The 23,987-nt window shown below is 40.5% G+C and overlaps 1 protein-coding gene across 2 annotated transcripts in view; it reads right to left on the bottom strand.

Annotated features, from left to right (window-relative positions):
• The window catches only part of LOC124360933 (amyloid beta A4 precursor protein-binding family B member 1-interacting protein-like), a 152,155-nt gene that overhangs the window by 44,329 nt on the left and 83,839 nt on the right, over positions 1-23,987 (bottom strand). For both annotated transcript variants that reach the window (XM_046814941.1, XM_046814942.1), the window contains one exon: positions 16,932-17,056. In XM_046814941.1, coding sequence (XP_046670897.1) covers positions 16,932-17,051 — 120 coding nt within the window. In that variant the 5' untranslated portion in view covers positions 17,052-17,056. The remainder of the gene's footprint in view (positions 1-16,931; positions 17,057-23,987) is intronic.

Below are 23,987 nucleotides of genomic sequence, written 5' to 3'. Positions count from 1 at the left end.
TAATCGCAAGGATTTTGGTAGTAGGAAGAAATAATGTACAACGTAAAATTTTTCACATTCCATTTTCAATATAAAAACTGGAGTACACCATACCAATTCATATTGTAAATACCTCTTTAGGTCGTAATCTTTAGGTTTGCTAACCTTCGTGTCAATGTTCTACATTGAAAGGCATGCCCAACGTCGACCGCAGAATCGTGCAAGTGTTGTTGGTTAAACTCGTACTAACAATCACACGGTTATGATAGTATAGGGGTCTCTGATACCACTGGTAACATTGAAGGCATGTCTGAAGTCAACCGCAGAATCGTGCAAGTGTTGTTGGTTAAACTCGTACTAACAACCACACGCTTATGATAGTATCAGCGTCTCTGATACCACTGGTAACATTGAAAGCATGCCCAACGTCAACCACAGAATCTTGCAAGTGTTGTTGGTTAAACTCGTACTAACAATCACACGCTTATGATAGTATCAGGGTCTCTGATTCCACTGGTAACATTGAAGGCATGTCTGAAGTCAACCACAGAATCGTATAAGTGTTGTTGGTTAAACTCGTACTAACAATCACACGCTTATGATAGTATCAAGGTCTCTGATATCACTGGTAACATTGAAGGCATGTCTGAAGTCAACCACAGAATCGTACAAGTGTTGTTGGTTAAACTCGTACTAACAATCACACGCTTATGATAGTATCAGCGTCTCTGATACCACTGGTAACATTGAAAGCATGTCCAACGTCAACCACAGAATCGTACAAGTGTTGTTGGTTAAACTCGTACTAACAATCACACGCTTATGATAGTATCAAGGTCTCTGATATCACTGGTAACATTGAAGGCATGTCCAACGTCAACCACAGAATCGTACAAGTGTTGTTGGTTAAACTCGTACTAACAATCACACGCTTATGATAGTATCAGGGTCTCTGATACCACTGGTAACATTGAAGGCATGTCTGAACGTCAACCACAGAATCGTGCAAGTGTTGTTGGTTAAACTCGTACTAACAATCACACGCTTATGATAGTATCAGGGTCTATGATACCACTGGTAACATTGAAGGCATGTCTGAACGTCAACCACAGAATCGTGCAAGTGTTGTTGGTTAAACTCGTACTAACAACCACTTGCTTATGATAGTATCAGGGTCTCTGATACCACTGGTAACATTGAAGGCATGCCTGAAGTCAACCACAGAATCGTGCAAGTGTTGTTGGTTAAACTCGTACTAACAACCACTTGCTTATGATAGTATCAGGCTCTCTGATACCACTGGTAACATTGAAGGCATGCCCAACGTCAACCAAAGGCATGCCCAACGTCGACCGCAGAATCGTGCAAGTGTTGTTGGTTAAACTCGTACTAACAACCACTTGCTTATGATAGTATCAGGCTCTCTGATACCACTGGTAACATTGAAGGCATGCCCAACGTCAACCACAGAATCGTGCAAGTGTTGTTGGTTAAACTCGTACTAACAACCACTTGCTTATGATAGTATCAGGCTCTCTGATACCACTGGTAACATTGAAGGCATGTCTGAAGTCAACCACAGAAGCGTGCAAGTGTTGTTGGTTAAACTCGTACTAACAACCACTTGCTTATGATAGTATAAGGCTCTCTGATACCACTGGTAACATTGAAGGCATGCCCAACGTCAACCACAGAATCGTGCAAGTGTTGTTGGTTAAACTCGTACTAACAACCACTTGCTTATGATAGTATCAGGGTCTCTGATACCACTGGTAACATTGAAGGCATGTCTGAAGTCAACCACAGAATCGTGCAAGTGTTGTTGGTTAAACTCGTACTAACAATCACACGCTTATGATAGTATCAGCGTCTCTGATACCACTGGTAACATTGAAGGCATGCCCAACGTCAACCACAGAATCGTGCAAGTGTTGTTGGTTAAACTCGTACTAACAATCACACGCTTATGATAGTATCAGGGTCTCTGATACCACTGGTAACATTGAAGGCATGCCCAACGTCAACCACAGAATCGTGCAAGTGTTGTTGGTTAAACTCGTACTAACAACCACTTGCTTATGATAGTATCAGGCTCTCTGATACCACTGGTAACATTGAAGGCATGTCTGAAGTCAACCACAGAATCGTGCAAGTGTTGTTGGTTAAACTCGTACTAACAACCACTTGCTTATGATAGTATCAGGCTCTCTGATACCACTGGTAACATTGAAGGCATGCCCAACGTCAACCACAGAATCGTGCAAGTGTTGTTGGTTAAACTCGTACTAACAACCACTTGCTTATGATAGTATCAGGCTCTCTGATACCACTGGTAACATTGAAGGCATGTCTGAAGTCAACCACAGAATCGTGCAAGTGTTGTTGGTTAAACTCGTACTAACAACCACTTGCTTATGATAGTATCAGGCTCTCTGATACCACTGGTAACATTGAAGGCATGCCCAACGTCAACCACAGAATCGTGCAAGTGTTGTTGGTTAAACTCGTACTAACAACCACTTGCTTATGATAGTATCAGGGTCTCTGATACCACTGGTAACATTGAAGGCATGTCTGAAGTCAACCACAGAATCGTGCAAGTGTTGTTGGTTAAACTCGTACTAACAACCACTTGCTTATGATAGTATCAGGCTCTCTGATACCACTGGTAACATTGAAGGCATGCCCAACGTCAACCACAGAATCGTGCAAGTGTTGTTGGTTAAACTCGTACTAACAACCACTTGCTTATGATAGTATCAGGCTCTCTGATACCACTGGTAACATTGAAGGCATGCCCAACGTCAACCAAAGGCATGCCCAACGTCGACCGCAGAATCGTGCAAGTGTTGTTGGTTAAACTCGTACTAACAACCACTTGCTTATGATAGTATCAGGCTCTCTGATACCACTGGTAACATTGAAGGCATGCCCAACGTCAACCACAGAATCGTGCAAGTGTTGTTGGTTAAACTCGTACTAACAACCACTTGCTTATGATAGTATCAGGGTCTCTGATACCACTGGTAACATTGAAGGCATGTCTGAAGTCAACCACAGAATCGTGCAAGTGTTGTTGGTTAAACTCGTACTAACAACCACTTGCTTATGATAGTATCAGGCTCTCTGATACCACTGGTAACATTGAAGGCATGCCCAACGTCAACCACAGAATCGTGCAAGTGTTGTTGGTTAAACTCGTACTAACAACCACTTGCTTATGATAGTATCAGGCTCTCTGATACCACTGGTAACATTGAAGGCATGCCCAACGTCAACCACAGAATCGTGCAAGTGTTGTTGGTTAAACTCGTACTAACAACCACTTGCTTATGATAGTATCAGGCTCTCTGATACCACTGGTAACATTGAAGGCATGCCCAACGTCAACCAAAGGCATGCCCAACGTCGACCGCAGAATCGTGCAAGTGTTGTTGGTTAAACTCGTACTAACAACCACTTGCTTATGATAGTATCAGGCTCTCTGATACCACTGGTAACATTGAAGGCATGCCCAACGTCAACCACAGAATCGTGCAAGTGTTGTTGGTTAAACTCGTACTAACAACCACTTGCTTATGATAGTATCAGGCTCTCTGATACCACTGGTAACATTGAAGGCATGTCTGAAGTCAACCACAGAAGCGTGCAAGTGTTGTTGGTTAAACTCGTACTAACAACCACTTGCTTATGATAGTATAAGGCTCTCTGATACCACTGGTAACATTGAAGGCATGCCCAACGTCAACCACAGAATCGTGCAAGTGTTGTTGGTTAAACTCGTACTAACAACCACTTGCTTATGATAGTATCAGGCTCTCTGATGCCACTGGTAACATTGAAGGCATGTCTGAAGTCAACCACAGAAGCGTGCAAGTGTTGTTGGTTAAACTCGTACTAACAATCACACGCTTATGATAGTATCAGGGTCTATGATACCACTGGTAACATTGAAGGCATGTCTGAAGTCAACCACAGAATCGTGCAAGTGTTGTTGGTTAAACTCGTAATAACAATCACACGCTTATGATAGTATCAGGGTCTCTGATACCACTGGTAACATTGAAAGCATGCCCAACGTCAACCACAGAATCTTGCAAGTGTTGTTGGTTAAACTCGTACTAACAATCACACGCTTATGATAGTATCAGGGTCTATGATACCACTGGTAACATTGAAGGCATGTCTGAAGTCAACCACAGAATCGTGCAAGTGTTGTTGGTTAAACTCGTACTAACAACCACTTGCTTATGATAGTATAAGGCTCTCTGATACCACTGGTAACATTGAAGGCATGCCCAACGTCAACCACAGAAGCGTACAAGTGTTGTTGGTTAAGCTCGTACTAACAATCACACAGTTATGATAGTATCAGGGTCTATGATACCACTGGCAACATTGAAGGCATGTCTGAAGTCAACCACAGAATCGTGCAAGTGTTGTTTGTTAAACTCGTACTAACAACCACTTGCTTATGATAGTATCAGCGTCTCTGATATCACTGGTAACATTGAAGGCATGTCTGAAGTCAACCACAGAATCGTGCAAGTGTTGTTTGTTAAACTCGTACTAACAACCACTTGCTTATGATACAGGGAGCGGCAAAATGATCTGATGGTTTTATAATGTAAACAACTCAAACGTTTAAAGTGGTACAAAGTGTTTTATTGCAGATTTCAGATTGGTATTTATGAACATTTATAAAAATAACCAAAAAAGGGCGAGTTTATCCGTGTAAAATTTGAATATAACGTCTTTCAAATGATGTCCGTCTTTGGCGATGCATTCTTCCAATCTAGAAATTATTGTCAAACACTTTCCCTAACATTTCAGGAGAGAGGTTGGCTACTTCTTGGCGTATGGTTTCCTTCAGTTCATCCAATGTGCGGGGTTTGTTTGTGTATACTCTAGATTTCAGCAGTCCCCACAAGAAGAAGTCACAGATGCTGAGATCCGGGGAGCGAGATGGCCACGCAATGTCCCCGAAGCGCGAGATGACTCGGCCACGAAACTTGCTTCTTAAAAAGTTTATTACCACATTGGCTGTGTGGGCAGTTGCCCCATCCTGCTGGAACCAAATTCTGTGGCGGTTGAAGCGATTTATGCGTATTTCTGGGATCAGGAAGTTTTCAACATAGTCAGGTATCGTTGTGAATTGACGGTTACAGTTAGACCGTTCTCTTCAAAAAAGTATGGGCCTATAACACAATTTTTTGTTACGCCACACCACACAGTGACCTTGGGACTGTGAAGAGGTCGTTCATGCAGTTCTTCCGGATTGTTTTCTGACCAATATCGGAAATTCTGTTTATTAACATAACCATTCAAATGAAAATGAGCTTCGTCGCTCATAATGAGAATTTTTTCATCTGTAAACAAATCAATCATTTTCTCTGAAAATTCAATGCGTTTTGCATAATCACTGGGCTTCAACTGTTGCACGATAGCCATTTTGTACGGATGAAATTGCAGGTCGTACCTTAATATTCTTCTTACCGAGCGGTCAGACATCTGCAGAGCTGCAGCTTGTTTACGTGCAGGCCACCGAGGACTGGCTTCCACAGCTCATCTCACTCTCTCGACGTTCTCTGGCGTCCGGGCTGACCTTGGACGGCCTGTTGATTTTCGTTTTAAAGCTGAACCGGTAGCTCTAAAGTTACCCACCCACAGCAAAATGGTGTTTCGAGTTGGCACTTTCCCTCTTGGAGCCACATTAAAACGTCTGCGGAACTGCCGCTGAACAGCAACAACAATATCGCCACTTTAAAAAAATGCTTCCACAACGAATGCACGGTGCTCATCCGTCCACCGCTACATGGCTACTAAAAATGTCCGCACGTAGGCTCTGCCACGCCACTATCCCCACCACCCCCCACCACTCACTCGCTTGACAGCGCGGCAGCGAAAACCGTCAGATCATTTTGCCGCTCCCTGTAGTATCAGGGTCTCTGATACCACTGGTAACATTGAAAGCATGCCCAACGTCAACCACAGAATCGGGCAAGTATTGTTGGTTAAACTCGTACTAACAATCACTCGCTTATGATAGTATCAGGGTCTATGATACCACTGGTAACATTGAAGGCATGTCTGAAGTCAACCACAGAATCGTGCAAGTGTTGTTGGTTAAACTCGTACTAACAATCACACGCTTATGATAGTATCAGGGTGTCTGATACCACTGGTAACATTGAAGGCATGTCTGAAGTCAACCACAGAATCGTGCAAGTGTTGTTGGTTAAACTCGTACTAACAATCACACGCTTATGATAGTATTTGGGTCTCTGATACCACTGGCAACATTGAAGGCATGTTGAAATTTTTATTGCCTCCGACATTGCTTAATGTTTGAATGTGTAGAGTTTTTTATAGCTTTTACATGGTATTTTTATTCATTTTGCTTGTTTTTCAATTTGTCCAGCTGGCCCTTAAAGTGGCCTAGTGTTCCGAAATGTATATCTACGTATATAAGCACACATACATACACATATTCCCAGACTATTTTTTTTATTTTCCAGGTCTATTTATGTAAAACCTGTGTTTAATACCATATAATGTGTATAATAAATGGCACATGGTATTTTAATGCACTTATTTAAAACTGTTGGGCAGTCGTTCGGGCACGTTTGGGTAGAGGCATTGAATACCTACTTGCGAGGGCAGGCTTTCTTAAACCACCGTTGTGTGTCTACCATTTCGGTAGTTTACTTGTGTATGTCTCGGCCTCTAGTTAGGGCACATATTCATACAAAACAAATTTATTTCCAATATGTAGGATACATGGCAGAATCAACGACTGCAATTTCTTGAAAGCTTGCTTGCACAACTCCCTGAATTTGATTTCGCGGTTTTTCGAATCACTTTTTCTAGTCTGAATGTCGTTTGAAACCGACAGGTTGCAAGTTCACCAAGGGACTCCGTAGGCCAGATGGGAGTAGATAAATCTATAATAAGCCGTAATCAGTACCTGACTTGGGCAGTATTTCGCTTAATACCTCAAAACAACAACATTTAGATTTGAAAATAATTTGGTAAGGTCAAACTCAAGAGTGAAAATAGCCTATAAGTTTTAGAAAGAAAAGATATTAGGTTAGTAGCAACGTTTGGGCAGTCATACATTATCACTTCACCTTACTGGTACTGTGCCCATATTTAGTCGCCGAGGGCGAGGCAGCTGTTACAAATATAGCGCTGAAGATTAGCAGCCGCCCCCCACTTCCGGTGGGATCTAAGACCGGAAGTGTAAGCCTTGGCCTAGCTCACGCCTGCCGCGATATCAGCGACACGCTCTCATCCGGAAGTAACTGTGAATGTCACACTGACCGGAAGTAGAAGATCGTTTAAATAATATCGCAAAACGGTGTACAATTTGAGCGTGTTTAACACATTTGAGTTCAAATATGTATCGACTCTTGTATCAGGTTCGTCTTGGTTCCAATATACTCTTTATTGGCTATATAGACCTATGAGCCGACCATCACTAATCATTTTAAAAACTATATAAGAATTTTGTACCAATCACTGAAAAAAGTTATTAACCATTTAAAAGTCGGCTCACAGGTCTATGTTTGAAAAATAAATTTTGTCGTGAATTAAAATAAACTACACCATATGTTAGTACCCAATTGTGTACCATTTTGTAGCACCAATTTTTATTTTTTTATCAGTCTAATAACGACTCAGGAAAATATTTAAGTCTTGCTGGAAGAGAACTAAACGTGCCGTTCCCCATGCACTGCTGCAGCATGCTGGTTGCAACTGATTTAGTGGATGGCGCGTGATGGACTTACCACTAAACTAGCCGTGGCTAATGTTTATGTTTATTGTTACTTATGATTTATTTTTCAGTTTAAGGTGATTATTTCAATTTTTGTTGCACGTGAATAATACTCTACCATGCCGGGTTGTGTAATATAAGGACGATTATAATTGGAAAATGGCTACGATTTATTTTGCAAGTTTTACAGAAGACTGCTTTGTATTTTGTTAAACACTATATTATGAATTACAGCCCAAAATCCCACAGAAACCGAAACAAGAAGCAGTCCAGGCAAGAAAAGCGTTTAAAATTCAGCTCACAGATCTTAGTATAAAAAGAGAACTATGGTATATTAAATTCTGATACTTCATAGTTTTATACAAAAAGGTACAAAAAAAGTACAATATTCTGATATAGTTTTTAAAATGATTCGTGATGGTCGGCTCACAGGTGTATACAGTTCTCCTTATTTATGCACTGATACTAATTATATACAGCTGGTACCTTTATAACTGTTTTTTAAACAAGTGTTCACGCATTGTCAATTCCTTCACCTGCGTACAATTTAAACACAGGTTTTATTTACTAATTATATACAGCTGGTACCTTTATAATTGTTTTTTAAACAAGTGTTCACGCATTGTCAATTTCTTCACCTGCGTACAATTCAAACACAGGTTTTATTTACTAATTATATACAGCTGGTACCTTTATAATTGTTTTTTTAAACAAGTGTTCACGCATTGTCAATTCCTTCACCTGCGTACAATTTAAACACAGGTTTTATTTACTAATTATATACAGCTGGTACCTTTATAACTGTTTTTTAAACAAGTGTTCACGCATTGTCAATTTCTTCACCTGCGTACAATTCAAACACAGGTTTTATTTACTAATTATATACAGCTGGTACCTTTATAATTGTTTTTTAAACAAGTGTTCACGCATTGTCAATTCCTTCACCTGCGTACAATTTAAACACAGGTTTTATTTACTAATTATATACAGCTGGTACCTTTATAATTGTTTTTTAAACAAGTGTTCACGCATTGTCAATTTCTTCACCTGCGTACAATTTAAACGCAGGTTTTATTTACTAATTATATACAGCTGGTACCTTTATAATTGTTTTTTAAACAAGTGTTCACGCATTGTCAATTTCTTCACCTGCGTACAATTTAAACAAGGTTTTATTTACTAATTCACCAAACATTCAAATATGGAACAAATAATGGTCTTGAAATTTGAGAAGAGAATACACAAAATACATAAGATAAGCAAATAAGAAGTAATACATGTTTAAACACTCGACCCGAAAATACCTTTTGGCTTACCTGCCACAAGATTTAGGGACCTTTTTCTTTGCAGGTCGTAAATCAGGTACTCAATATCACTAAAACACCTGGTTTAATAAAAGCCAAAAGATTCTAAATTAATCTAACTCTGAAACACCATAAGCTCTCGACTTCTAAGAACTCTCAGTATCTGTCAGAACCTGGCATTTGTCAGGCTTCAACTTCTAGCAGGCTTATGCTTTTGGAAGCTCTCAGCCTCTAGAACATTCTAGAGACCTTTGGTAGTTTCTGGCCTCTAGCATTTACTTCCTTCCTACCAGCAGAGTAATTGTAAATACTAAGGACGTCTATAGTACTAGTACATAACACGATTAAGGCATGGGACCCCTCAGCCTCTAGAACATTCTAGAGACCTTTGGTAGTTTCTGGCATCTAGCATGTACTTCCCTCCTACCAGCAGAGTAATTGTAAATACTAAGTACGTCTATAGTACTAGTACATAACACGATTAAGGCATGGGACCTCTCAGCCTCTAGAACATTCTAGAGACCTTTGGTAGTTTCTGGCATCTAGCATGTACTTCCCTCCTACCAGCAGAGTAATTGTAAATACTAAGGACGTCTATAGTACTAGTACATAACACGATTAAGGCCTGGGACCACTCAGCCTCTAGAACATTCTAGAGACCTTTGGTAGTTTCTGGCCTCTAGCATTTACTTCCTTCCTACCAGCAGAGTAATTGTAAATACTAAGTACGTCTATAGTACTAGTACATAACACGATTAAGGCCTGGAACCTCTCAGCCTCTAGAACATTCTAGAGACCTTTGGTAGTTTCTGGCATCTAGCATGTACTTCCTCCCTACCAGCAGAGTAATTGTAAATACTAAGGACGTCTATAGTACTAGTACATAACACGATTAAGGCCTGGGACCTCTCAGCCTCTAGAACATTCTAGAGACCTTTGGTAGTTTCTGGCCTCTAGCATGTACTTCCTTCCTACCAGCAGAGTAATTGTAAATACTAAGGACGTCTATAGTACTAGTACATAACACGATTAAGGCCTGGGACCACTCAGCCTCTAGAACATTCTAGAGACCTTTGGTAGTTTCTGGCCTCTAGCATGTACTTCCTTCCTACCAGCAGAGTAATTGTAAATACTAAGGACGTCTATAGTACTAGTACATAACACGATTAAGGCCTGGGACCACTCAGCCTCTAGAACATTCTAGAGACCTTTGGTAGTTTCTGGCCTCTAGCATTTACTTCCTTCCTACCAGCAGAGTAATTGTAAATACTAAGGACGTCTATAGTACTAGTACATAACACGATTAAGGCCTGGGACCACTCAGCCTCTAGAACATTCTAGAGACCTTTGGTAGTTTCTGGCCTCTAGCATGTACTTCCTTCCTACCAGCAGAGTAATTGTAAATACTAAGGACGTCTATAGTACTAGTACATAACACGATTAAGGCCTGGGACCTCTCAGCCTCTAGAACATTCTAGAGACCTTTGGTAGTTTCTGGCCTCTAGCATGTACTTCCCTCCTACCCGCAGAGTAATTGTAAATACTAAGGACGTCTATAGTACTAGTACATAACACGATTATGGCCTGGGACCTCTCAGCCTCTAGAACATTCTAGAGACCTTTGGTAGTTTCTGGCCTCTAGCATGTACTTCCTCCCTACCAGCAGAGTAATTGTAAATACTAAGTACGTCTATAGTACTAGTACACAACACGATTAAGGCATGGGACCTCTCAGCCTCTAGAACATTCTAGAGACCTTTGGTAGTTTCTGGCCTCTAGCATGTACTTCCCTCCTACCAGCAGAGTAATTGTAAATACTAAGTACGTCTATAGTACTAGTACATAACACGATTAAGGCCTGGGAGCTTCACCTCCTCGGTTCGATACCTCGTATGAGCTATCCTTTGATATTTATTACTCGTATTATTAGGGCTTCGGTCTGTAGTCTCGAAGGGCGCAGAACAAGACGTTATCAATTAAAATTTGTCATGTAGAATGTTTGTAAAGATTTGTGTTAAAACATATCCAACAGCAAGGCGACTGCAGTAGTTGTGCAGGAAACTGCTTAAATCTGAGAGCTCCACCCCTTTGGTTCCAAAGCCGCTTACGAGCCATTATTGGTTATTTTACTTGTCTATAACTCATCCTGGTCGATTTTTAAGATTAATTTTTGGTACATTATAAATTGATTCTTCATTCATATCTTGTTGTGTGTGTGTAGAAGATATTTGACTTTGGCCAGGACATGCGGGAGGCACAGATGTGCCAAGCCACCGCCAGCACACCTGCCCTGCACCAACAGCCGCGCAGGACGGCCGAGGGCCACATCTCGGGTCTTCGCCTCATCTGGAGGTAATTAATTCCAAGAGCAGTTTGGGTCTTTCGGGTTTTAAATGTCGACAAAAAGCGAGAAGAGGGAGAGAGGCAGGAAAATATCCGGCAGCTGGCCCAGGCACGTGGGTGTGAACACTGAACATCTGTCACAGTCAGCAGGCTTGCCAACCATCACACGAACAGCTGTCAACAACGGAGCTGCCAACTGATCTTGAATAAAAACACACAACTGATTGTGATGGGATGTAAAGACTACAAGTAATGTTACCGAGTTTGGGAGTTTTAAATTTTCCAATCACTGTACGGTTGTCGGATCAGCAAATTATAAATTTGTAAATTGTCGATATATTCACTACTATACACCGCGTGTCGCGTTACATACTTTGCATAGCTACATCTTGTTTCATTCACGATACGTTTTGGGGACAGGTATACAATCGTACAGACAAGAAATGTTTACCTCCAGTATGGTATGTACTTACATACTTTGCATAGCTACAGCTTGTTTCATTCACGATACGTTTTGGGGACAGATATACAATCGTACAGACAAGAAATGTTTACCTCCAGTATGGTATGTACTTACATACTTTGCATAGCTACAGCTTGTTTCATTCACGATACGTTTTGGGGACAGGTATACAATCGTACAGACAAGAAATGTTTACCTCCAGTATGGTATGTACTTACATACTTTGCATAGCTACAGCTTGTTTCATTCACGATACGTTTTGGGGACAGGTATACAATCGTACAGACAAGAAATGTTTACCTCCAGTATGGTATGTACTTACATACTTTGCATAGCTACAGCTTGTTTCATTCACGATACGTTTTGGGGACAGGCATACAATCGTACAGACAAGAAATGTTTACCTCCAGTATGGTATGTACTTACATACTTTGCATAGCTACAGCTTGTTTCATTCACGATACGTTTTGGGAACAGGTATACAATCGTACAGACAAGAAATGTTTACCTCCAGTATGGTATGTACTTACATACTTTGCATAGCTACAGCTTGTTTCATTCACGATACGTTTTGGGAACAGGTATACAATCGTACAGACAAGAAATGTTTACCTCCAGTATGGTATGTACTTACATACTTTGCATAGCTACAGCTTGTTTCATTCACGATACGTTTTGGGAACAGGTATACAATCGTACAGACAAGAAATGTTTACCTCCAGTATGGTATGTACTTACATACTTTGCACAGCTACAGCTTGTTAGATTCACGATACGTTTTGGGGACAGGTATACAATCGTACAGACAAGAAATGTTTACCTCCAGTATGGTATGTACTTACATACTTTGCATAGCTACAGCTTGTTTCATTCACGATACGTTTTGGGAACAGGTATACAATCGTACAGACAAGAAATGTTTACCTTCAGTATGGTATGTACTTACATACTTTGCATAGCTACAGCTTGTTTCATTCACGATACGTTTTGGGAACAGGTATACAATCGTACAGACAAGAAATGTTTACCTCCAGTATGGTATGTACTTACATACTTTGCATAGCTACAGCTTGTTTCATTCACGATACGTTTTGGGAACAGGTATACAATCGTACAGACAAGAAATGTTTACCTCCAGTATGGTATGTACTTACATACTTTGCATAGCTACAGCTTGTTTCATTCACGATACGTTTTGGGGACAGATATACAATCGTACAGACAAGAAATGTTTACCTCCAGTATGGTATGTACTTACATACTTTGCATAGTTACAGCTTGTTTCATTCACGATACGTTTTGGGGACAGGTATACAATCGTACAGACAAGAAATGTTTACCTCCAGTATGGTATGTACTTACATACTTTGCATAGCTACAGCTTGTTTCATTCACGATACGTTTTGGGGACAGATATACAATCGTACAGACAAGAAATGTTTACCTCCAGTATGGTATGTACTTACATACTTTGCATAGTTACAGCTTGTTTCATTCACGATACGTTTTGGGGACAGGTATACAATCGTACAGACAAGAAATGTTTACCTCCAGTATGGTATGTACTTACATACTTTGCATAGCTACAGCTTGTTTCATTCACGATACGTTTTGGGGACAGATATATCTTCCCATACGCACTGCGGGCATCCATCACTGTGTAGCAGTAAAAGCTACTGGCCAAATGTATATAGTACTAATGGTTAAACATAACATTGTAATCGTCTATTAGAACGTGTGACCGCACTGCGGGCATCCATCACTGTGTAGCAGTAAAAGCTACATTGGATCACTACGTAATCGAGTTTAGTTGGCCAAATGTATATAGTACTAATGGTTAAACATAACATTGTAATCGTCTATTAGAACGTGTGACCGCACTGCGGGCATCCATCACTGTGTAGCAGTAAAAGCTACATTTGATCACTACGTAATCGAGTTTAGTTGGCCAAATGTATATAGTACTAATGGTTAAACATAACATTGTAATCGTCTATTACAACGTGTGACCGCACTGCGGGCATCCATCTCTGTGTAGCAGTAAAAGCTACATTTGATCACTACGTAATCGCGTTTAGTTGGCCAAATGTATATAGTACTAATGGTTAAACATATCATTGTAATCCTCTATTAGAACGTGTGACCGCACTGCGGGCATCCATCACTGTGTAGCAGTAAAAGCTACATTTGATCACTACGTAATCGAGTTTAGTTGGTCAAATGTTTATAGTACTAATGGTTAAACATATCATTGTAATCCTCTATTAGAACGTGTGACCGCACTGCGGGCATCCATCACTGTGTAGCAGTAAAAGCTACTGGCCAAATGTATATAGTACTAATGGTTAAACATATCATTGTAATCGTCTATTACAACGTGTGACCGCACTGCGGGCATCCATCACTGTGTAGCAGTAAAAGCTACATTTGATCACTACGCCATCGAGTTTAGTTGGCCAAATGTGTATAGTACTAATGGTTAAACATATCATTGTAATCGTCTATTACAACGTGTGACCGCACTGCGGGCATCCACCACTGTGTAGCAGTAAAAGCTACATTTGATCACTACGTAATCGAGTTTAGTTGGCCAAATGTATATAGTACTAATGGTTAAACATAACATTGTAATCGTCTATTAGAGCGTGTGACCGCACTGCGGGCATCCATCACTGTGTAGCAGTAAAAGCTACATTTGATCACTACGTAATCGACTTTAGCTGTTTGAGTATATATTTTATTGTTTGGGAAAGAGACAAAATTATAGCTGTGGATCAAAAAATACTAAATTGGTGTAATATGCAATGACTATAAATATGTTGGTGTTCCAACTCAACATTGGTGTTGGAAATATGGTTTACTCGATCCAGATGTGCTTATAGTGAAGCAAAACCTACGAAATTGATACGAATCCGTGGGTAACTGCTATTACTCTATATAACTTGGTTATAGCGGAAATATGCGGTATTTCATACCAATCGTAGAGTGCCGTAGGTACTCAACACAAGAGAGGACCACATCGCTGAGTGGGTCAGGTACATGCAGGTATTTCGGACTGCAATGCACAGTCGGATGGGGAATGCGAGTGGCGGGCACTAGATGTCTCGCCGCATTATGATGGCTGTATGAGTGGGTCAGGTAGATGCAGGTATTTTGGATTGCAATGCACAGTCGGATGGGGAATGCGAGTGGCGGGCACTAGATGTCTCGCCGCATTATGATGGCTGTATGAGTGGGTCAGGTAGATGCAGGTATTTTGGATTGCAATGCACAGTCGGATGGGGAATGCGAGTGGCGGGCACTAGATGTCTCGCCGCATTATGATGGCTGTATGAGTGGGTCAGGTAGATGCAGGTATTTTGGATTGCAATGCACAGTCGGATGGGGAATGCGAGTGGCGGGCACTAGATGTCTCGCCGCATTATGATGGCTGCATGAGTTGGTATGGTTATCGTCAATTGCTAGAATTGGGGAAACACTGCGACATATTGACTGCGGGGATACGCTTTTTTCCATCCCGGCTATGACCTTTGCGGCGGAGACTCTATCGAAGAATCACGGACTGAAGGGTTATGGAGGACTTTACGGGGTCCGATCACCAGTTAGTGATATATTACTTGGATGTCGTGCCAAGGAATCAGATGTTCCAATCCGGACGACCTCAAAGTTGGAACGTCACCAGACTAACCGAAAACGTCCTGACAGAAAATCGTCAATGGAAAGGAGGCTGTCCAGGAAGTGACGAAGGATGCCGGCAATACAGTAAACTCTAACGTAGAGCTTATCACGAGGGACTATGGCGCCGAGACACGGTAACTTCACTGCTCCACTGTACGTGCTTCAGCACGAGGAGGAACATTATCCGTGGTCGGCGAAGAAGGCGAACAGTTCCCGAGGAGCACGTGCGATAATTGGCCGTCGAAAAGATGCGGTGCCGTAAGGTGCCTGCCCCGATTTTGTCGCGGCGGAAGTGCTCAAGACGGTAGCCTCAGCTGCTACTCGGTACGTAAATCCACTGTTCGCTGGCAGGCCTCTCCACAATCAGAGTGGTGGCGAAGGAGTTAGGCACGTCCGGGGCGTCTCAGAGTGGGAGGCTGGTCGTGTTGGTCACCCTGGAGGTGCGGGACGATGTAGACATTCCTGTAAAACAGCTGTCTCAGGGATAGGCAGTCGACCGGCTACGGGGCACAATCCTGGGGGCCGGACCTGTACAACAGGGCCAACCTCCTAAGACGGGTACCGCCGAGGAGGTAAAATGGCTGCCGACCGAGTCGTACTGCGAGCGCTGGCAGGACTGACTCTGGCGACGGAGAATATCGAGACAAAGAGCAGTGTAAAGAATCTCGGCGTGACGCTAGATACCGAGCTCACGTTCTGGGACCAGATCTCTTGACACGAAAAACAAGGTGGCGGTTGTTAAAGCCTCTGAGCGGACCGATGAAAAATATCGGCGGATCTGTGGATAGTAATATACGGTTGCTCATGCACTCTGTGCTCATGTACGGGTGCGAGATTAGTGCGGACGCTCTACGTCAAATGTTCTAAGGCAAAAGATGGCGGCAGTACAGAGAAAAGGGGAACTCAGAATCGTTAATCTCTGGACCGGCCACTCTAGTGGTGACCGGGGCCGTTCCAATCGACCTGCTCACTTCGCACACCGAGCTTCGAGTACACGAGGGACTGGAAGGAACGATGGTTGCTAGAAAGCAGAGGACGGCCACGCTTATTAGGGACCTGAGAGAATGGGTGGAGCGGTAACAAACACCGACCTTCGAGCACACGAGGGACTAGAAGGAACAATGGGTGCTAGAAAGCAGAGGACGTTGGACGGCCAGGGTGATCAGATATGTGGTTAATGTGGCAGCGATAGGGATATTCTAAGTGGTCTGCTCCCTTAAGGCAAAATATTAATACAAATAAACACAAAAGTCACGTAGTTGTTACAAGTGAACAGAGTGTAAGTTATTTTCATACACCCAAGTAATCTAATGTTTTATTGATAACGAGACCAATCATGATTGTCATGCTCAGAAATTTGTAAATACGGTACTACTAGATTACATACCACGGTAAGGCTGTCCAACTCTCCGAGCCAAGTGTTCAGCAGCTTCTCCGGGTTGTCAGGGTCGGAGTCCGGGTCCGAATCCACCTCGGAGTTGTAGGACGAATCTTCGTGGCTCTCCATTGACTCTGTAACACGATATTATATAATATTGTAACTGATCTGTATTCAGGCTGTCCAACTCTCCGAGCCAATTAGTGTTCCGCAGCTTCTCCGGGTTGTCAGGGTCGGAGTCCGGGTCCGAATCCACCTCGGAGTTGTAAGACGAATCTTAGGTAATAATTAATATCAATAGGTAATAATTGCTGTAACAAGCCACACTGTATTTGTAGCTTAGCGTGAGCGGCAGGGCAGAGATCTATTAAATAGAAACTTTCTCCTTGCAATAGGTAATAATTGCTGTAACAAGCCACACAGTAATTGTAGCTTAGCGTGAGCGGCAGGGCAGAGATATATACAATAGAAAACTTTCTCCTGGCAATAGGTAATAAATGTTGTAACAAGCCACTGTATTTGTAGCTTAGCGGAGCCACAGGGCAGAGATCTATAATATAGAGAAACTTTCTCCTGCCAATAGGTAATAATTGCTGTAACAAGCCACACTGTATTTGTAGCTTAGCGGAGCCACAGGGCAGAGATCTATAATATAGAGAAACTTTCTCCTGCCAATAGGTAATAATTGCTGTAACAAGCCACACTGTATTTGTAGCTTAGCGGAGCCACAGGGCAGAGATCTATAATATACAGAAACTTTCTCCTGCCAATAGGTAATAATTGCTGTAACAAGCCACACTGTATTTGTAGCTTAGCGGAGCCACAGGGCAGAGATCTATAATATAGAGAAACTTTCTCCTGCCAATAGGTAATAATTGCTGTAACAAGCCACACTGTATTTGTAGCTTAGCGGAGCCACAGGGCAGAGATCTATAATATAGAGAAACTTTCTCCTGCCAATAGGTAATAATTGCTGTAACAACCCACTCTGTATTTGTTTCTTAGCGGAGCCACAGGGCAGAGATCTATAATATAGAGAAACTTTCTCCTGGCAATAGGTAATAATTGCTGTAACAAGCCACACTGTATTTGTAGCTTAGCGGAGCCACAGGGCAGAGATCTATAATATAGAGAAACTTTCTCCTGCCAATAGGTAATAATTGCTGTAACTCAGGACGTCAGTGTTTGCACATCGAATACATCCGACCTGTCCAACGAGACTTACAACTTTGTAGAGTCGACTAGGGGCGGGGCCAAACTCGGAAAATGAAAACTCAGGACGTCAGTGCTTGCACATCGAATACATCCTACCTGTCCAACGATACTTACAACTTTGTAGAGACGACTAGGGGCCAAACTCGGAAAATGAAAACTCAGGACGTCAGTGTGTACCGTTAGTTAGTTCCATTTGCAGTTAAAGCCCCTATAACCGTAGAATTATGAACGAAACAGCGGCGGTACAAGCCTCATGGCGTTCGCCACAATGTAAGATAATTGTGTATTTCATTACCTAATATGCCCAGATTATTCGAGCCGACTGAGGCCAAGGTAGGAGCGGCTCATGTCTGGCGCATGTGTATGTGGGCCGAGTGCCGTGGGTATGGATGGCAGGTGTAGGCGAATTAAGGTGCGCCCAGGATACCTTGTACGTGATCTACCTTACATTTGCCCGACAAACAAGAATTATTGAATATTTATCTGTTGAAAAGTATTATGGATAACACTAATCACGTAAAATCAATCATAAGGCGTCTTATCTCATTTAACGCCATTGCACTTTGTTTATTTCGTTTTGAAGAGACTTTGTGAAAACTGGATGATTAATCTTATCATTAAAATTCTCTACAATTAAAATTTATAAAAACAGCCAGAATTCGAACAAAAATCACTTTGAATAGATTTAGTTTCTTTATAATGATTCAACCAAATGACTTCCTTATATATCTACCACGACTATGTTACTTTCGTGCACGTATTCTACCTTTCCCAATGATATACATTCTCCATATTATTGTGTGTAAATTAAGATAACACTACTAAAGATGCTGTTATAATGATCGGAAATAATTCAATTGTATTTGAAGTATCATGTGACTTGTTGGTCTACACAGCCAGATGATCACAATAGTGGAAGGTCCTATTTGCCAGGACATTCGCGATTGTAATAAAACGATAGTCGCCAATATAGAAACAGTTAACAAGCCACACTGTATTTGTAGCTTAGCGTGAGCAGCAGGGCAGAGATCTATAAAATAGAGAAACTTTCTCCTGGCAATAGGTAATAATTGCTGTAACAAGCCACACTGTATTTGTAGCTTAGAGTGAGCAGCAGGGCAGAGATGTACGTATAAGATAGAGACAGTGGTTGTTGATATGCCGGCGGGCTATCTGACAGCTTCCGGCGAGACTTGCCACCTCCGTTTCCGGCGACAATTTAGGCTCTGTCCGGCCGGCAGTGGTTTGGTTATTGATATACTTGGATGAGCCTTTCTACGTGAACAGTTCAAGCGTTGTTATCCTCTTCGACCTTACTTTGTTTGCCACAAATACGTAAAAATTAAAAATAGAATCTGTTCTCTTTACTAATGCCCTCTGAAACCCTGCTGCCCTATATACGGAATGGGTATGTTTTATGGTGTTGATTTGGATTAGTGACGAAACGTTCTCTTTCCGTGGTTTTCTTTCAAAATTTGTTAATCTGAACATTTGACTTTTATAGTGTCAAACAATATTACTTCGGTACAGCAATCAACAAGTCTTCTTTGGGAACTAGAAGTGACTTGGGCATTTCCCTAATCAAGTACTTCTGCAATTGAGCATTTTAACAATTTAAAATTAAACAAAAAAAGAACTAACATTAATATTATAAATGATACTCTTGTGGTTAGATTCGCCTGTTATCTCCACTGTCAGGGTAGTGTCTGAATTAAAAAATTAATATTATAAATGATACTCTAACCACAAGACCATTCCAACGAGCATGACTGTCAGGGTAGTGTCTGAATTAAAAAAATTAACATTAATATTATAAATGATACTCTAACCACAAGACCATTCCAACGAATATGACCTACCGATTCGCCTGTTATCTCCACTGTCAGGGTAGTGTCTGAATTAAAAATTTAACATTACTATTATAAATGATACTCTAACCACAAAACCATTCCAACGAATATGACCTACCGATTCGCCTGTTATCTCCAAGACCATTCCAACGAATATGAACTACCGATTCGCCTGTTATCTCCACTGTCAGGGTAGTGTCTGAATTAAAAATTTAACATTAATATTATAAATGATACTCTAACCACAAGACCATTCCAACGAGCATGACTGTCAGGGTAGTGTCTGAATTAAAAAAATTAACATTAATATTATAAATGATACTCTAACCACACGACCATTCCAACGAATATGACCTACCGATTCGCCTGTTACCTCCACTGTCAGGGTAGTGTCTGAATTAAAAATTTAACATTAATATTATCAATGATACTCTAACCACAAGACCATTCCAACGAATATGAACTAACGATTCGCCTGTTATCTCCACTGTCAGGGTAGTGTCTGAATTAACAATTTAACATTAATATTATAAATGATACTCTAACCACAAAACCATTCCAACGAATATGACCTACCGATTCGCCTGTTATCTCCAAGACCATTCCAACGAATATGAACTACCGATTCGCCTGTTATCTCCACTGTCAGGGTAGTGTCTGAATTAAAAATTTGACATTAATATTATAAATGATACTCTAACCACAAGACCATTCCAACGAGCATGACTGTCAGGGTAGTGTCTGAATTAAAAAAATTAACATTAATATTATAAATGATACTCTAACCACAAGACCATTCCAACGAATATGACCTACCGATTCGCCTGTTACCTCCACTGTCAGGGTAGTGTCTGAATTAAAAATTTAACATTAATATTATAAATGATACTCTAACCACAAGACCATTCCAACGAATATGAACTACCGATTCGCCTGTTATCTCCACTGTCAGGGTAGTGTCTGAATTAAAAATTTAACATTAATATTATAAATGATACTCTAACCACAAGACCATTCCAACGAATATGACCTACCGATTCGCCTGTTATCTCCACTGTCAGGGTAGTGTCTGAATTAAAAAATTTAACATTAATATTATAAATGATACTCTAACCACAAGACCATTCCAACGAATATGACCTACCGATTCGCCTGTTATCTCCACTGTCAGGGTAGTGTCTGAATTAAAAAATTAACATTAATATTATAAATGATACTCTAACCACAAAACCATTCCAACGAATATGACCTACCGATTCGCCTGTTATCTCCACTGTCAGGGTAGTGTCTGAATTAAACATTTAACATTAATATTATAAATGATACTCTAACCACAAGACCATTCCAACGAGCATGACCTACCGATTCGCTTGTTATCTCCACTGTCAGGGTAGTGTCTGAATTAAAAAATTAACATTAATATTATAAATGATACTCTAACCACAAAACCATTCCAACGAATATGACCTACCGATTCGCTTGTTATCTCCACTGTCAGGGTAGTGTCTGAATTAACAATTTAACATTAATATTATAAATGATACTCTAACCACAAGACCATTCCAACGAGCATGACCTACCGATTCGCCTGTTATCTCCACTGTCAGGGTAGTGTCTGAATTAAAAAATTAACATTAATATTATAAATGATACTCTAACCACAAGACCATTCCAACGAATATGAACTACCGATTCGCCTGTTATCTCCACTGTCAGGGTAGTGTCTGAATTAAAAATTTAACATTAATATTATAAATGATACTCTAACCACAAGACCATTCCAACGAATATGACCTACCGATTCGCCTGTTATCTCCACTGTCAGGGTAGTGTCTGAATTAAAAAAATTAACATTAATATTATAAATGATACTCTAACCACAAGACCATTCCAACGAATATGACCTACCGATTCGCCTGTTATCTCCACTGTCAGGGTAGTGTCTGAATTAAAAAATTAACATTAATATTATAAATGATACTCTAACCACAAAACCATTCCAACGAATATGACCTACCGATTCGCCTATTATCTCCACTGTCAGGGTAGTGTCTGAATTAAACATTTAACATTAATATTATAAATGATACTCTAACCACAAGACCATTCCAACGAGCATGACCTACCGATTCGCCTGTTATCTCCACTGTCAGGGTAGTGTCTGAATTAAAAAATTAACATTAATATTATAAATGATACTCTAACCACAAAACCATTCCAACGAATATGACCTACCGATTCGCTTGTTATCTCCACTGTCAGGGTAGTGTCTGAATTAACAATTTAACATTAATATTATAAATGATACTCTAACCACAAGACCATTCCAACGAATATGAACTACCGATTCGCCTGTTATCTCCACTGTCAGGGTAGTGTCTGAATTAAAAATTTAACATTAATATTATAAATGATACTCTAACCACAAAACCATTCCAACGAATATGACCTACCGATTCGCCTGATCTCGCCTGAATTACTCCAAGACCATTCCAACGAATATGAACTACCGATTCGCCTGTTATCTCCACTGTCAGGGTAGTGTCTGAATTAAAAATTTAACATTAATATTATAAATGATACTCTAACCACAAGACCATTCCAACGAATATGACCTACCGATTCGCCTGTAATCTCCACTGTCAGGGTAGTGTCTGAATTAAAAAATTAACATTAATATTATAAATGATACTCTAACCACAAAACCATTCCAACGAATATGACCTACCGATTCGCCTGTTATCTCCACTGTCAGGGTAGTGTCTGAATTAAAAATTTAACATTAATATTATAAATGATACTCTAACCACAAGACCATTCCAACGAGCATATGACCTACCGATTCGCCTTGTTATCTCCACTGTCAGGGTAGTGTCTGAATTAAAAATTAACATTAATATTATAAATGATACTCTAACCACAAGACCATTCCAACGAATATGACCTACCGATTCGCCTGTTATCTCCACTGTCAGGGTAGTGTCTGAATTAAAAATTTAACATTAATATTATAAATGATACTCTAACCACAAGACCATTCCAACGAATATGACCTACCGATTCGCCTGTTATCTCCACTGTCAGGGTAGTGTCTGAATTAAAAATTTAACATTAATATTATAAATGATACTCTAACCACAAGACCATTCCAACGAATATGACCTACCGATTCGCCTGTTAATCTCCACTGTCAGGGTAGTGTCTGAATTAAAAAATTTAACATTAATATTATAAATGATACTCTAACCACAAGACCATTCCAACGATCAACCAACTACCGATCAGACTGAATTCTGATACTCTAACCACAAGACCATTCCAACGAATATGACCTACCGATTCGCCTGTTATCTCCACTGTCAGGGTAGTGTCTGAATTAAAAAATTTAACATTAATATTATAAATGATACTCTAACCACAAGACCATTCCAACGAATATGACCTACCGATTCGCCTGTTATCTCCACTGTCAGGGTAGTGTCTGAATTAAAAAAATTTAACATTAATATTATAAATGATACTCTAACCACACAAGACCATTCCAACGAATATGACCTACCGATTCGCGCCTGTTATCTCCACTGTCAGGGGTAGTGTCTGAATTAAAAAAATTTAACATATTAATATTATAAATGATACTCTAACCACAAGACCATTCCAACGAATATGAACTACCGATTCGCCTGTTATCTCCACTGTCAGGGTAGTGTCTGAATTAAAAAAAATTAACATTAATATTATAAATGATACTCTAACCACAAGACCATTCCAACGAATATGACCTACCGATTCGCCTGTTATCTCCACTGTCAGGGTAGTGTCTGAATTAAAAATTTAACATTAATATTATAAATGATACTCTAACCACAAGACCATTCCAACGAATATGACCTACCGATTCGCCTGTTATCTCCACTGTCAGGGTAGTGTCTGAATTAAAAATTTAACATTAATATTATAAATGATACTCTAACCACAAGACCATTCCAACGAATATGAC

Source organism: Homalodisca vitripennis, chromosome 4 (assembly GCF_021130785.1).
Source record: "Homalodisca vitripennis isolate AUS2020 chromosome 4, UT_GWSS_2.1, whole genome shotgun sequence".
Classification (NCBI taxonomy): domain Eukaryota; kingdom Metazoa; phylum Arthropoda; class Insecta; order Hemiptera; family Cicadellidae; genus Homalodisca; species Homalodisca vitripennis.
This window is presented reverse-complemented; position numbering and strand designations above follow the sequence as displayed.